This window comes from Malaclemys terrapin, chromosome 11, assembly GCF_027887155.1.
Source record: "Malaclemys terrapin pileata isolate rMalTer1 chromosome 11, rMalTer1.hap1, whole genome shotgun sequence".
NCBI classification, from domain to species: Eukaryota; Metazoa; Chordata; order Testudines; family Emydidae; genus Malaclemys; species Malaclemys terrapin.
Window position 1 is genome coordinate 5,639,510 of NC_071515.1, and position 13,459 is coordinate 5,652,968.

The 13,459-nt window shown below is 40.1% G+C and overlaps 1 protein-coding gene across 2 annotated transcripts in view; it reads left to right on the forward strand.

Annotated features, from left to right (window-relative positions):
• Positions 1-11,956, forward strand: part of IQCA1 (IQ motif containing with AAA domain 1) — a 160,385-nt gene extending 148,429 nt beyond the window's left edge. For both annotated transcript variants that reach the window (XM_054043911.1, XM_054043912.1), the window contains 3 exons: positions 3,661-3,838; positions 7,324-7,562; positions 11,334-11,956. In XM_054043911.1, the coding sequence (XP_053899886.1) occupies positions 3,661-3,838; positions 7,324-7,562; positions 11,334-11,480 (564 nt within the window). In that variant the 3' untranslated portion in view covers positions 11,481-11,956. The remainder of the gene's footprint in view (positions 1-3,660; positions 3,839-7,323; positions 7,563-11,333) is intronic.
• Positions 11,957-13,459: the final 1,503 nt, after the last annotated feature.

Genomic DNA, 13,459 nt, shown 5'->3' on the forward strand with positions numbered 1-13,459 from the left:
TCAATTCACAAAGCTTTCGGGACTTTAGCCACAATTGATTCTTTGAGTCTATGTCAAACGGAACCATTTTTTAATTATTTTTTTTTAAAGGTAGCTTGTATTTTTTGTGAGGACACAAATGCAATATTTTTAAGATACTGATGACATACTAACTGTCTTAGATTAGCCTGTCATTTTACAAGCTGTTTAGAGTGCTTATTTTATGACTTGCGTATATGGTGATTGATGCCCTCTGGTGGCTGACATACCATACTGAAAGCAAATAATTCCCTAATTCTCAAATCTTGGTTGCAACTACTATTGTAAAGAAGATTGTGGGACAAATACTGCCTTGAGTGTTCATAGCCTTGGTCTACTGGCTTCATTAGCAGCAGTCTGTGTACATCTAAGGACAGAATTTTGCCCTGATATAACTTCCAAAATGCAATGCTAGGGACAGTTGTATAAATTACACTCCGATCTGTTCACATTTAGTGGAAATTCACGTATTTCCTTGACTGAAATAGATGGGCTCCAGGACTGAGCTCACTTGTCTCTAGTCCCACTGCTACACAAATAGCTGTATCCAACATTCTGAACCAGCTATAGGAGTCTATAACAAGCAGTCTGAGCAGGCCTCAATAAGAGAACCCCCAACAGTAATGACAGCATAGGGAAAGAGGAATCAAGGAAAACAGGTAGCAGAAAGGTAGCTAGAGATGGTAAGCTAAATTCTGCCTTGGGATACAGACAATGAGAGCCAATTGTGCACCTTCCCAGGCAATGATTTTGGGACAATAGCTTAGATTGTAATAATAGAAAACGTTATATTTTGTGGAAGGCCCATTATAAAACTGGCCTCCATTGCCCTCCTTTCAGGGTCAGCCCTTTCCTGCCTTCCCAGAATTGGCAGCCAGACAGTCAAGTATTAAATCAGTCATGGTAACCCAGTTGCTAATGGTGCAAGCAATACAGTCACTATCTTTCTTCAGGAACCTGGGGCACCTTCACAATACACCCCACATTCTCCAATCCAGATTTGGAGACAGCTGAAAGCCGGGGTACCCTGCTCAACAGCCTTTCTTGCTACAGACATTTTTCTTTTAAAGTGAATGGGAGTACTATTAGCTTTCAGTATATATCCCTTCAATACAATGGACATACATTATTTTCCAATACACAACAGGAGCTGTAGACACACTAATGCCAAAATGGCTTTCTAGGCTTCACACTGGAGCGGCGAATGTAGGCAGTGTTGGGGGGTGGAGGGTTGGCACTAGTACAGTCATTTAGATTTTAAAAATAAGATTCCTACATGTAACTGACTCTAGATCAATGGAAATACAGAAAGCCACTACCTCGACCCAAAAATGGATTGCTCAAAATGTAATGGCTGAATTAGGACTTACCACAAAGAGTAGGGGAAAGAGCAGAGGAGAATTTTTTTTTGTTGTTGCTTTTGGTTAATTATCTGACAATTCCTGTTGCCAAGACACCCTTCCCAGTAGAAGGGATGTATTAGCGACCTATAAACCAGGAACTCTAACCAGCAGTAATAGTTTAACCTCTACCATTTATTTCAGCAAAGTGCTAATTTTGGAGCCTAATTAGTGCCATTTAATAATGATAATTCTCTCAAATAACAGTTTTCATTTTCAAAACACTTTACTCACATTAAGGACTCCTTCCAACAACCTTATAAGATAAGCAAGTAAAAATCCAAATGTCTCCCTAAATATTGGGCAGTTGTGCCGCTAGTGTGAACTGGCTACAACTATGTGGAGCCAGTCCTCACCAGTAGCACAAACTTTTATTTTAAGAAGTGCTTTCAGTGATACTCTGACTAGTATGAACAGGGCCAGAGAAGTGAAATTTCTCACCAAAGGCTACCTAACTAATCAGTGGCAAAGCTGGGGTAAAGAACTCAGGAGGTTGTTGTTTGAAGTCCTTATTTCAGACCACTAAACTGTGTTGCCCACTAACACTTCCGTTCTAATATTATTAAGCAACAGTAGGACACGCATGCTGCAGCCCTGACAAGTTGATAACAGATAAGGCTCTTCCACCTTAATTGAATTGGCTCATTAGCACTGACCCCCCACTTGGTAAGGCAATTCCCATCTTTTCATATACTGTGTATTTATATCTCTCTACTGTATTTTCCACTCCATGCAGCAGATGAAATGGGTTTTAGCCCACGAAAGCTTATGCCCAAATAAATTTGTTAGCTCTAAGGTGCCACAAGAACTCCTCGTTGTTTAGACTCTCAGTGTGACTTTGAAGAATGACTTATATATTCTCTCTTTTTCTATATTTTATCTAACTAAACTAGAGGAAAATGATATTTCCTCTTCTCCTTGATTGTTCAGAGTTTTCTTTCATTTCTAATTTCTCCTCCTTTGTACTCTTTAATCCAAAGAATAGGCACTTCCCTTCTTTCAGCAACTGCTGGTACAAGCAGATGAAAACCTTTGCCTGGCAAGGGCATTCACAGGGCAGGATATAGTCCATCCTTGAAACTCAGGTACCTCGGAGTACATAGTCTCCTCTATATTTGCACTATGGAAGGCTGAGTCCAGAGCTAAGTGAAGGTCTCCCATGTTGCAGCCTGACATACAGTAAAAACAAGGAGACAAAGTAAAATGTTCAAAAGACCCAAAAGTGACTTGGGAGCCTAAGACCCATTGACTTTCAATAGATTTGGGCTCCCAATGCCTAGAGGCCAGATTTTTAAAGGTATTTAGGCACCTAATGTGATTTTCAAAAGTATCTAAGCACCAAACTCTCATTGGTGCACAACACCCATTGAGGTCAAAGTGCTTTTGAAAATCCCTTTGGGTGCTTAAATACCTTTAAATAGTGGGCCCTAAGTGTCTTTTGAAAATAGAACTTAGCCTCTCAAATCACTTAGGCCCTTTTAAAATATTTATCCCAATCCATTGCTTTGCAGAGCTGATTATTTTGTATCTACATGCATCAGTTTATGAATTTTAAAGATACAGTAAGACCACAGCAACATATAAACTCTGCAGGGCCCTGCTCATTAGTGATATAATATCTATGATGAAATATGACTGCAAACTATTGCAAATAAATAAGTACTAAGTTTACACAGCCAAGTGTTTAAGTTTATGAACTTGGAGCCTTGCTAAGCTAAAACCACGGCAGAATGTGAGGAACCCACTTATCTCGTTGAAAACACAGCTGCTGGTTTGTAAATCTAGATCTCCAAGATACCAGAGCAAACATTACAAATCCTAGCAGTTTTCTTGGTATTGAAATTAACCAAGTACACTGATATTATCCAGCTGATATTAAGGGATTTAAAAAAAAATAATAAGAGCTAGCTTCCTTCCTGCCTTTCAATTAGTCAGTGACCGCAGATGAAACAGGGAAACACTGGAAGTCAAAAACGTCACAAATTCATAATAGAAATTAAGTGCTGACTCAACCTGCAATAGCCAGACTTGACCCAGGAGGCAAAAGCTTAACTTAGTCCCACTTATGCTGAGTATCTCTTCTCTTTACACTAAGTGTAGGACAACAGAGAGTCATAAAGCTTTCTTTATATAGAGCATTCAGAAGGTGTTATTTTAGGACAGTTATTTTACCTGCCTAACTCTAAAGGATGGGTGCTAAGATTTCACTTTTTTCCCCATGTATATATATCTGCTCCTGAAGATGGAACCTAAACGTCTGAAAAAGAATCTCCCCAAAATCCTGAAGAGTTTGAAAGCAGAGGACAGAGTCCTGCTTGTGGGGACTACCCAACGTCCCTTTGATGCCGACCTCCGACCTTTCTGCAGAGTTTACAAAAAAATCCTCCTGATTCCCAGGCCAGACTATGCTTCAAGATTTGGCAAGTATATTAAATCATCATGGCAGATCAAGATCAGCTGTTTATATGAAAACATGCTAAAGCAATAACATGCCACAGGAGGGATGCCTTTATCTGGCTATTGTCAAAAATATGATTTAATCTCAACTCATACACTGTGTGCGCCTAGGCACCTGAGATTTTCAGTTAACATTATGGTATAAGACAAGCTAAAATATATATACATCAGTCTCATAAAAATGAAGAAAAAAGTTTTGTTCTCCGGTGGCTGTACTTCATTTTATGTATTTAGGTTTAAGATACATTGAATCTGGACTTGGACTATTATTTTTGGCTCTATAAATGCCAAGAACCCATCTGGGTGCTCATTTTTATTTTAACCCAACTTTTTACAGGAAGTCGAGTCTGACCGGGTGTTATTTCTAACTGGGTTTCACATTTTAAAGAACATAATTTAGGCCCTATTCATAAACGGTTTCATTTTTGGAAGATTGGGTTATCACTATCAAAAATCCTTTTTTTTTTTTTAGGTTTATAGATCAACTTTAAGATTCCAAGGCAAAGTTGGCAGATGCCAGAAAAGTCACCATTAAGATTTAAGCCCATGTATTATCTTCAACAGTGAATTTCCTAGAGTTGCTTGTTATTTACCCATTCATAGTCATACATTGTGGCTATCAATTCTGTGAGCACTCACACAATTTAAAACCACAAACAAGAATCAAACAGACATTTTAAAAGACTTGCCGAACTCCACAGCAATCTGCTTCCCAACATTCACTCCTAAGTCCCACTAGCTATTGGTAAGATCACCTCTCTTCCTTTGATATCTTGGCACAGCTGTGGATAGCTGCCTGATTGGAATGGGAAGGGGCTGGTAGCAGAGCATTCTCAATTATGTGTTTTCATCTTTTGAAATCACTTCCCCATGGTTAAGAAGAGCCCAGACTTGGTGACTTTCAAAACCACAAAGGCTATTTAGGTTAATTTAGGTCAATTTGGGTTGAATTACAGACTCCAGGGAACTTAATAGACCAATCAGTCCCCCTTCATGCTCCTGAAAAAGTCTGGAATGAGGTGCTGTGCTGAACTAGAGGACTAAAACTAAGGATCTTTCATCAGACTCCTCACTGAGGATATCCTGCCACCAATCCCCTCCTATCTGAGCTGGGGGCTGTTAACATAAGCACCTCAGCTGCTCACAATTGCTAAGACAACAGACTTTCTTCATACTGTTTTATCACTTGTGGTGGAAGTCCCAGGCAGAATTAAAACAGAATTAAAACAAACCACTTAAGTCCCAGCTGTACCACAATTAGTCATGTTGGGGCACTCGTTTACAACATGATTGTGCCGCAAACAAAGTACACAGGGACTGCATCATACATTTACCAAATTACCAACTCATACAACAGCTCTGTGAAGCTCAGCGTTGTACCACCATTCAGAAGCTTGCTCACCGCAGTTTGGTGCATGAAACAGCAAATTTTTAACTGTGTTCAGGGCTAGTCTGTTGCAACTCTGTCCCACATGCCATCATTTCCATAGTGCAGATGGAACACTGGCCTCTGGACAGGACCAGACTGTATGAAAACAATAGGGCATGCTGCAGCCCTGACAAGTTGATAACAGATAAGGCTCTTCTTAAGTTAGGGGAGTGAGACATGGCTAGGATGTGGAGAAGGGAGATGGAAGAAAGTGAGTTTGAATAGTTCAGATAAGTCGCTGGGCGCTTAACCGCCATTTTATGGGTTTTACTCATCATTCATTTAGAATCCAAAGGAGAGTTATAACCAAAAGGGATTAAATCATTAATCTTAGCATGCAAAGAAAAGTCATCACCGTCTAAATTTTAAGGTAGATAAAATTTGGCCCTTAATTATTTAACCCTGCCCCTTTAAAATTATCACCCACATTTTCACCAAACAGTAAGTTTATTCTTGAGATCAGACCAACAAACTGTAGGAAATCTTGCAACATTCTAAAGTGCTTTCTTGGTGCCAACCACCCTTAACTCCCTTGCTTGAGGAACTCAACACCTATCATGGCCAGTCCCCCGGTTTGAGAGTCCAATCGAATTTTTGTAGCTGATTTCTAACAGCCTTAAAACACCAGACATTCATAACTACAGATGCCCAATTTTCACATGTAGCCTGTAGCCCTTCTACTTTTCTACAGTACAAGATCTTTCATTTATACCCCATAGGGGTACAGCAAACACACAATGGCAGTCATTACATCTGGAGATCTGATATTAGTCATGATGTGCATCAGTTTCTCATCTTATCCATGATCCTCGCCTGCAGTGGAAGCTACGCTGCACAACACACGGAAACACAAAATAAATGTTCACCGCTGCATGTATCAATTTCCCTATTATGAATCAGTGATTCAGCCAATAGTTATTGAGAGTAGGTATCAATCAAGTTGAAGAACACTGTTTTCTAGAATGAAAAACGAAGTCAGTGGTTATGATTAAAAGTCCATAATATCTACATTACAATAGAAGGAAAGGTGAAGCAGTTTTTCTCTTACACAAAGACCATTACTAGATGCTGCAACAGTCTCATAATTGTAACTCTCCCCACGCATATTATTATGCCATGTACTGTGTCTTCAAACACAGATCACTCATGTGGCACAAACTGCACTACCAGACTACACTACTACAATTTCAATCCTCTATATGCAATTTGTCTGTCACTATTTTCACTTGTTTTACTTTTCAGACAAAGAAAATATTTTTTAAAAGACTTTCTAGGGAGACATGTTTAAGAATCTGTGGAATCTATGGTGGTATAAGGCTTGTAATCAGCATGACTTTGGGATATATGCATTACCGTGCAAAGGGTGAAGGTTTTTTGTCTTATTTATTATGATATTTTTGTGGCACCCACAAAGTGCTAGGTGCTTTCAAAATCTGAAAAATATGGTCCCTGTCCTCCAGAGTTTGCAAGCTAAAAGACAAAGGCATGAGATTAATGCACTGTAGTATTTACAGACATAGCCCTACGCCTGCAAAGACATACACATATTATTTTAAACATTGTGCCCAAGTCTTTGGAGGCTCCAGGCCTTAGACACCTAAGTAGAGTAGTGAGCCCTTGTACCTCTCATTGACTGCAGTGGAAGCTACCGGCTAAGCACCTATTAAAATCATGCCATGGATGTAAGTGTCTAACTTTAGGCACCCTGTTTTAAAAATCTGGCCACATTACCTGAATGCATATATACAGACACACGCAGATATACACAGAGTAGATCAAAATATGCTTATTTTAATTGTGTATTTCCCCAATATGTACAGGGTGCATATATAAATATCTGTATATATATAAAATCAATTTTTTTGGTTTTGCTGATTGTACTGATGTCCTATGTTTTCATTTTCCTTCTCAGAAAGAACCTTAGGTTCAAAGTGATTAGCCAGGTCACTCAGATTGCTTTTCCAACTCCTTAATACATGTTTTTGGGTTTCTCTTCCCTCTCCTGTTGGTGATGAACAGTCTTATGGAAACACATCATCCTACAGAATGGAGGGGCTGTCACCAAATCATTGAACATAAGTTGCCTAGCAAAGGTTTCCGATGGTTTCACCCAGGGACACATGGTTTATGCAGTGCAAACTGTCCTCAGTGAACGACGCCTCAGGCAGATGACTAACAAGCCACTGACAGCTGCTGAGTTCCTGAGTTTCCTGGCCAGGCAGGACCCAGTGTACAAAGAGGAAGAAGAAACGTATAAGGTGAAATTAACATCTACGTAAACAATGCTCGTTTCACTCTCCCTTTCAGTGTTCTCACTCACCTCCCACAGGTGTGTCCTCTAACTACAAACAAAATATGACCTGCTACAGACTAGTAGTAGTAAGCTGCATCTTAGAACGTGTCTGCACCTGAATGGGATTGGTGCCGAGTGTCTCACTGGGTTAGAGCCATTGTGTCTGCTAATTGCTCATGCTGTCCTCTCTGCTGTACAAGAGCCCTACCACATACTGAGCAAAGGTGAAGGCAATGGATGTTGAGAGTACCTCGCACCGTTCCGGACAGGGCCCTTACACTGCAACCAATAGCAGAGTATAAGTGGCTCTCTCTGCCGCTCATTTCTCCTACATACACACAATCAAATATTATGTAGGCCAGAAGGGGGAACTTTTAACAGCTGTCAGTGCTGCACTCTGATTTTCTTTCTTTACTTCTCCAGCAACAAGCAGTATAGAGTTCCCAGCAACTTCGACACACAAAAATGACTGAATCACTGATCGCCAATCACCTGAGTCTAAACTCAGCCACTGGTTGGCTGGTTGCTCTCATGAGACATTTACATCTCTCTCCAACGTCTAATCTCAGCTTGGTGCACACATTCCCCCAGTCAGTTGAACAGTCTCCAATTTCTATTCAGAAACATTTGGCTCTATGAATATGGTCAGTACTTGTATTATTTGGCATTTTAGTCTTTTTGCTCACTCTTACTATCTGTCCAGTATCTTACCTCAAGGTGTGATTAATATTTCAGTGTTGTATCACAGCAGGAAAAATTCATTCCCAACTCCAAGAAGCAATCCACTTATGCCCTGAAATGTGAGGCCTGATATTTGTTGTTACTTTTTAACTGAGGGCTTGTCTACATTACCCGCTGGATCGACGGGCAGCGATCCATCCAGCGGGGGTCGATTTATCGCGTCTAGTCTAGACGCGATAAATCGACCGCCAAGCACTCTCCTGTCGACTCCGGTACTCCACTGGAGTGAGAAGCGGAAGCGAAGTCGATGGGGAAGTGTCAGCTGTCAACTTACCACAGTGAAGACACCGTGGTGAGTAGATCTAAGTACGTCAACTTCAGCTACATTATTCACGTAGCTGAAGTTGCATAACTTAGATCGATCCCTCCGCACCTCCTCATGTAGACCAGACCTGAGCTAGTGAAGCAGCAGATGTTATTCCTATAAACATAACTGCACAGCACAAAGTACGCTGACAGCAATCAAATAATTTTGAATCTAGCTAAAATATTTCCCTCACTATCCTGTGGCAATGATTTCTTTGCATTAACTATATCCTTCTTTCAAATGTATTTCCTTTTACCTGTTTTAAATCTGTTTCCTTTAAATGTCAGGTGGTGTTCTTGTGTCATGGCACAGAGGAACTGATTGCCAAAATGGCCTTCACTGTAACATTCAGAGATCACTCTTCGCTTTCTTTTTCACATGAATTAATTCAAGTCTTTTAATCTCTCCTCACATGGAAGCGGCTGTCCCCTGAGCCGCTAATCATTTTCATTGCTCTTTGCTGGACCTTTTGTGTTGCTTTGTCCTTTTTGAAGTGAAGTGACTAAAACGTAAAGCGGTATTCAAAGTGAGGATTAGTACACTGATGAATCTTTGATTTCTATTCACCCTGAACGTGAATCTCCCCCTTTGACATGTGGTTATGTTCTGCCACTGTTCCCAAAATGAATATAAATAATGGGAAATGGTGATAATAGGATTTCTTAAATTCAGTTATATACACTCATTTAAAAAGTGACCTAGTCACTGCACCTGTTTGATACAAAATAGTTAAGTAGAAACAAACAGATCACCTTATTGGATCAACCAATGATCCAACATCCTCTCCCGGACAGTAGTCAGTACAAGATACTTCAGAGAAAGGTGCAAGAAAACCTATACTGATAATTATAGATCAGCATGCCCCCAGGGGAAGTTCGTTCTTAACTCAAGGAAGTCATTGGGTGGCTTATGCTCTGAAACTTCAGGGTTCAGATTTCTTATAAACAGAAACCTAACAGTGTATCTTATTATTCATTAGAGAAAAATCTAATCTAGTTTGGATTCTTGCTAAGCGGTTGGCTTCAGTAATATCTTGGAGCAGTTCCACTAGTTGCAGAATCTGTGAAGAAACGGTCATGGGGACATGCCAGTAAATAGGTTAATAATTTAATTAAACTGAATATACAAAAGTAAGGAAAAGGAAACAACAGATGCCACCAACAGCAGTTGGTGTTGGTCCCGCTTTCAGCAGGAGGTTGGACTAGATGACCTCCTGAGGTCTCTGCCAACCCTAATATTCTATGATTCTATGACACTGGAAATCATTAACCCCACCCTGCCACATAAGGCAAGGCCTTTGCTAGCAATATGGAGTGCGGGTTGGAGTAGGTCTCAATATTCCCTCACATTTACCACGTGCTGCCACATTGTTTAGTTAGTCCTGAATAAGCTGTTCCTAAGAGTTCCATCACCATGCAGAATTTCTTCAGAGAAGTCTAACAGCCCGACGGTTTCAAGGTGCAACCCTTCAAAAGTTTGTACTAGCCCACAATATATGTGCACCATCACTAGACCTTTCTGCCCCACCCTCACCCCCAGTACAGTAAACTACAGCCTAATTATTCAAACTCACCTAGTTTTGGGTGAGATTTTGTATAATGCAGAGTTAGCAGAGGGGGTAAGATAGAGAGGTTTGAAGAATAGGTATTCAGTTAAATCAGAATAGTTAGATTGTGCATCACAATATTATAGCTGTTCCACAGCCAGTTGGCCATTTTGCTACTGGTGCATTTTGTTTACCCGTTTAAGGCTTTTAATCCACAAGACACTACAAGCCCCAACAGAGTGAACACCATTGTGAATGGAGATAGTGTAGGTATAAGTGTGGATGGAGAGGAGTAGAGAGAGATGGGAGTTGACCTAAGTAGGATTCTGAGGTGAAAGGCAGAAGTCAAGACATCAGGATACTGGTCCTTAGGCTTCTGAGAGGGAAAAAGCCAAATTTATTCCTGGCATAACAAAAGAGATGAACATAGTTAATAGCTTTTTCATCATGCACATCAATATCTAGTCGCATCTTGAGCTGCAGAATGGACCATGACATTGTTAATACAGACACGCACACTTCAAGTTTGGGGAAAGGTTATTTCCTATGCACAAGTGATTTTCAAATATTACCAATTCAGACATTTTAAATTATTTTAACATATCCCAGAGAGGTCTGGTTGCCATTACAGTCCAAGAGCTTTGCAAATTTGCAAAGCAACCAAAACAAAACCATTTACAAGACACAGAACTATGAACAAGCACATGAAATCAATAAACAGCTTTTGAAAAATTATGATTTAACTTTCCCACTGAAATTAAAAACAACTGAACAGATTTAGAGAACTACCAAAATATATGCTCTTTATACTGCCAAGTTGCAGATCAGAGGTAATTTTGACAAGAGCTACATACCCTTGGAAATAGGGTTGATCATGAAGTTCTAACACTCCAATAACTATGGCAACACAAGTGGCACAGCTAAGTGTTCATGTTAATGAGGGACTCGGAAAGCAGATGATTGCTACACTTCTTGTTATAATGGTGTTCTCAAGAGTTCTAAGGATCTTGTTTCAGCTTCTCCACAAGCCAACCAGAATTGTAAGGTTTTTGTTAGGAACACTTCATCGTACATGCAAAAGTTACTTAAATGTTCTTTCATGCTTTTTTTCCTCCCCTCTCACCACTTATTTGATTCTCCAGGTTTGGTATGCCAAGACACCTCTGGGGAAAGCACGCGCCAGAGCACTGATGGAAGGTGAGGAAGTAGGAAAAGGAAAAGGAAAAGAAAAAGGAAAGGATAAAGGGAAAAAGAAGGGAGGAAAGAAAGGGAAAAAGAAGAAAAAGTAATTTATTTCCTTGAGGAGATCTCATCTGGGAATACATCACAAGAAGCGTATTGATCCATTTCTCTGAAGAGGGATGAGGACATTAGAGACAACATACACAAAAATCTGTGGCCACCTCCGGAGGACGGCTATATTTCTAAGTGTGTTCATGAAAAAAAAAAAGTTGCAAATAGGACGAGACACCAGTGTGACATTTAACTCCCACAAGATTAAGAGCTAATGACCACTGACTTTCTCAAGCATCATTTATTCTAAAGAGTTTTTTAAGAATTACTTAGGACTGTATCATACCATCAAGTTTTTAGGCAAAACTCCTTATTGATTTCAATGAGGAATTTTGCTTAAAAACTGATGTCGTGTTAAGAGCCTTTAATTATTTATTTTTATGTTATTAACCTAGATGCTTTGTAAAACTAACTGCTTTCCATACCTGTATGTCTAGTGTATTCTAATTCCCAATAAAACAGTTATAAAGGCTCTTTTTAATTTTTCTCTGACCACGTGCTGTTAACAAGCACTTAATGTAGGCTACCATAGGCTGACCAACATTTAGTTACAGAAGCATGTACTTATTCACAGGAGGACCAGCACAGCACTTCATCTTTCTACAAATGTCACCATGCACAAACATTCACAGATACAAATGTTAGCTCATACACAGAGGAAATTCACTTGAATGGCGTTTATTTGAAAGAGTGTTTGTGAATACTGTTTGGTGATATTTGACTAGCTCAAACCACAGTGCTGCAATATTCAAGTTGCTAACACTATAAGAAGATTTAAAAAAAAAAAGATTGGAACTTTAAGAAGCCATGGAAATACTTCCATTGGTCCTAGGTTTTAGGCTAAATTTGGCCTGACCTGTACTAAGCTTTTCAAAAATATGCACACCTTATAGCCCTCATTCTGCAAAGACTTCCATTATGCACCTGAGCAATTCCATTGACTTCAACGTAACAGATCCATTGACTTCAGTGGGACTTCTCATATGTCTGACATTGTGCATGCACTTCAGGCTTTGCAGGATCGGGGTCGTGGTTTGTGTATGTATCAGCTTGTAGCAGCAGAACCTGAAGCTTCAAATGGCCTCGTCTCTTCCTTTCAGGGAGACCCCAGAGGCTTCTGACAGACAGCCCTCTAATTGTTGGCTCCCTTGGGCATTTGCTATTGTTGTCCTTCTTGTTTAACAGCTAGAGTGCGGCGAGTCAAATAATGAAAGCATTTATTCACGAGTAACTTGTTTAGGGAATTGACAGAAAAAAATCCTTAAATCACGCACTGAATATGACTTGATCAACAGAGTAGTCAAATAATGACACAATTTATTCACAAAGTAGTTTACCCACAGAAACTAACCTGAGACTGGACCAGCTCTAACGCTTTTGGAGGGGATTGCAAGCCAGAGCCCCCACTGGGTACAGTATCATCAATATGCCAGTGATACCTCCAGAGGTCTTTTACCCAACATCTATCAAAGACTGGAACCTCTATGACAGCTTGCCAGCTCACAGTCCTGGTGCTTGGTGGGAGGAATAAACATTGAGGAAATGAAAAACATTACACTGCACCTCAATAGAGGGAATATGGCTGCTTGTTATCTAGTTAGCTCACAAACCTGGAGGTCTAATAGGACTCACGTGTGCGCCTAAATTTCCAGATAATACCTGTCAAGTACCTGCTTTCATCTCTAACTAGCCAAGTGATTGCAGCCTTTCCTTTCGGTGTGGGCTTCATAATGTGTATTCGATCATAGTATTTAAGTTTATATACATTGCTCATCATCACCATGGTATCATAGTGCCTATACATACCTTTGTTTTCACAAGGCTAGAATACTGTAACACATGCTACACGGGATTACTCTAGAAGGCCGGCCAGCAGTTTCATCTAACGAAGCCTGCATCATCTCACTTTTAGGTAGGGCAGTCCAATGAGACCATAGTACACCCGTGTCCCATGCCCTCCTCTAGCTACCAATTC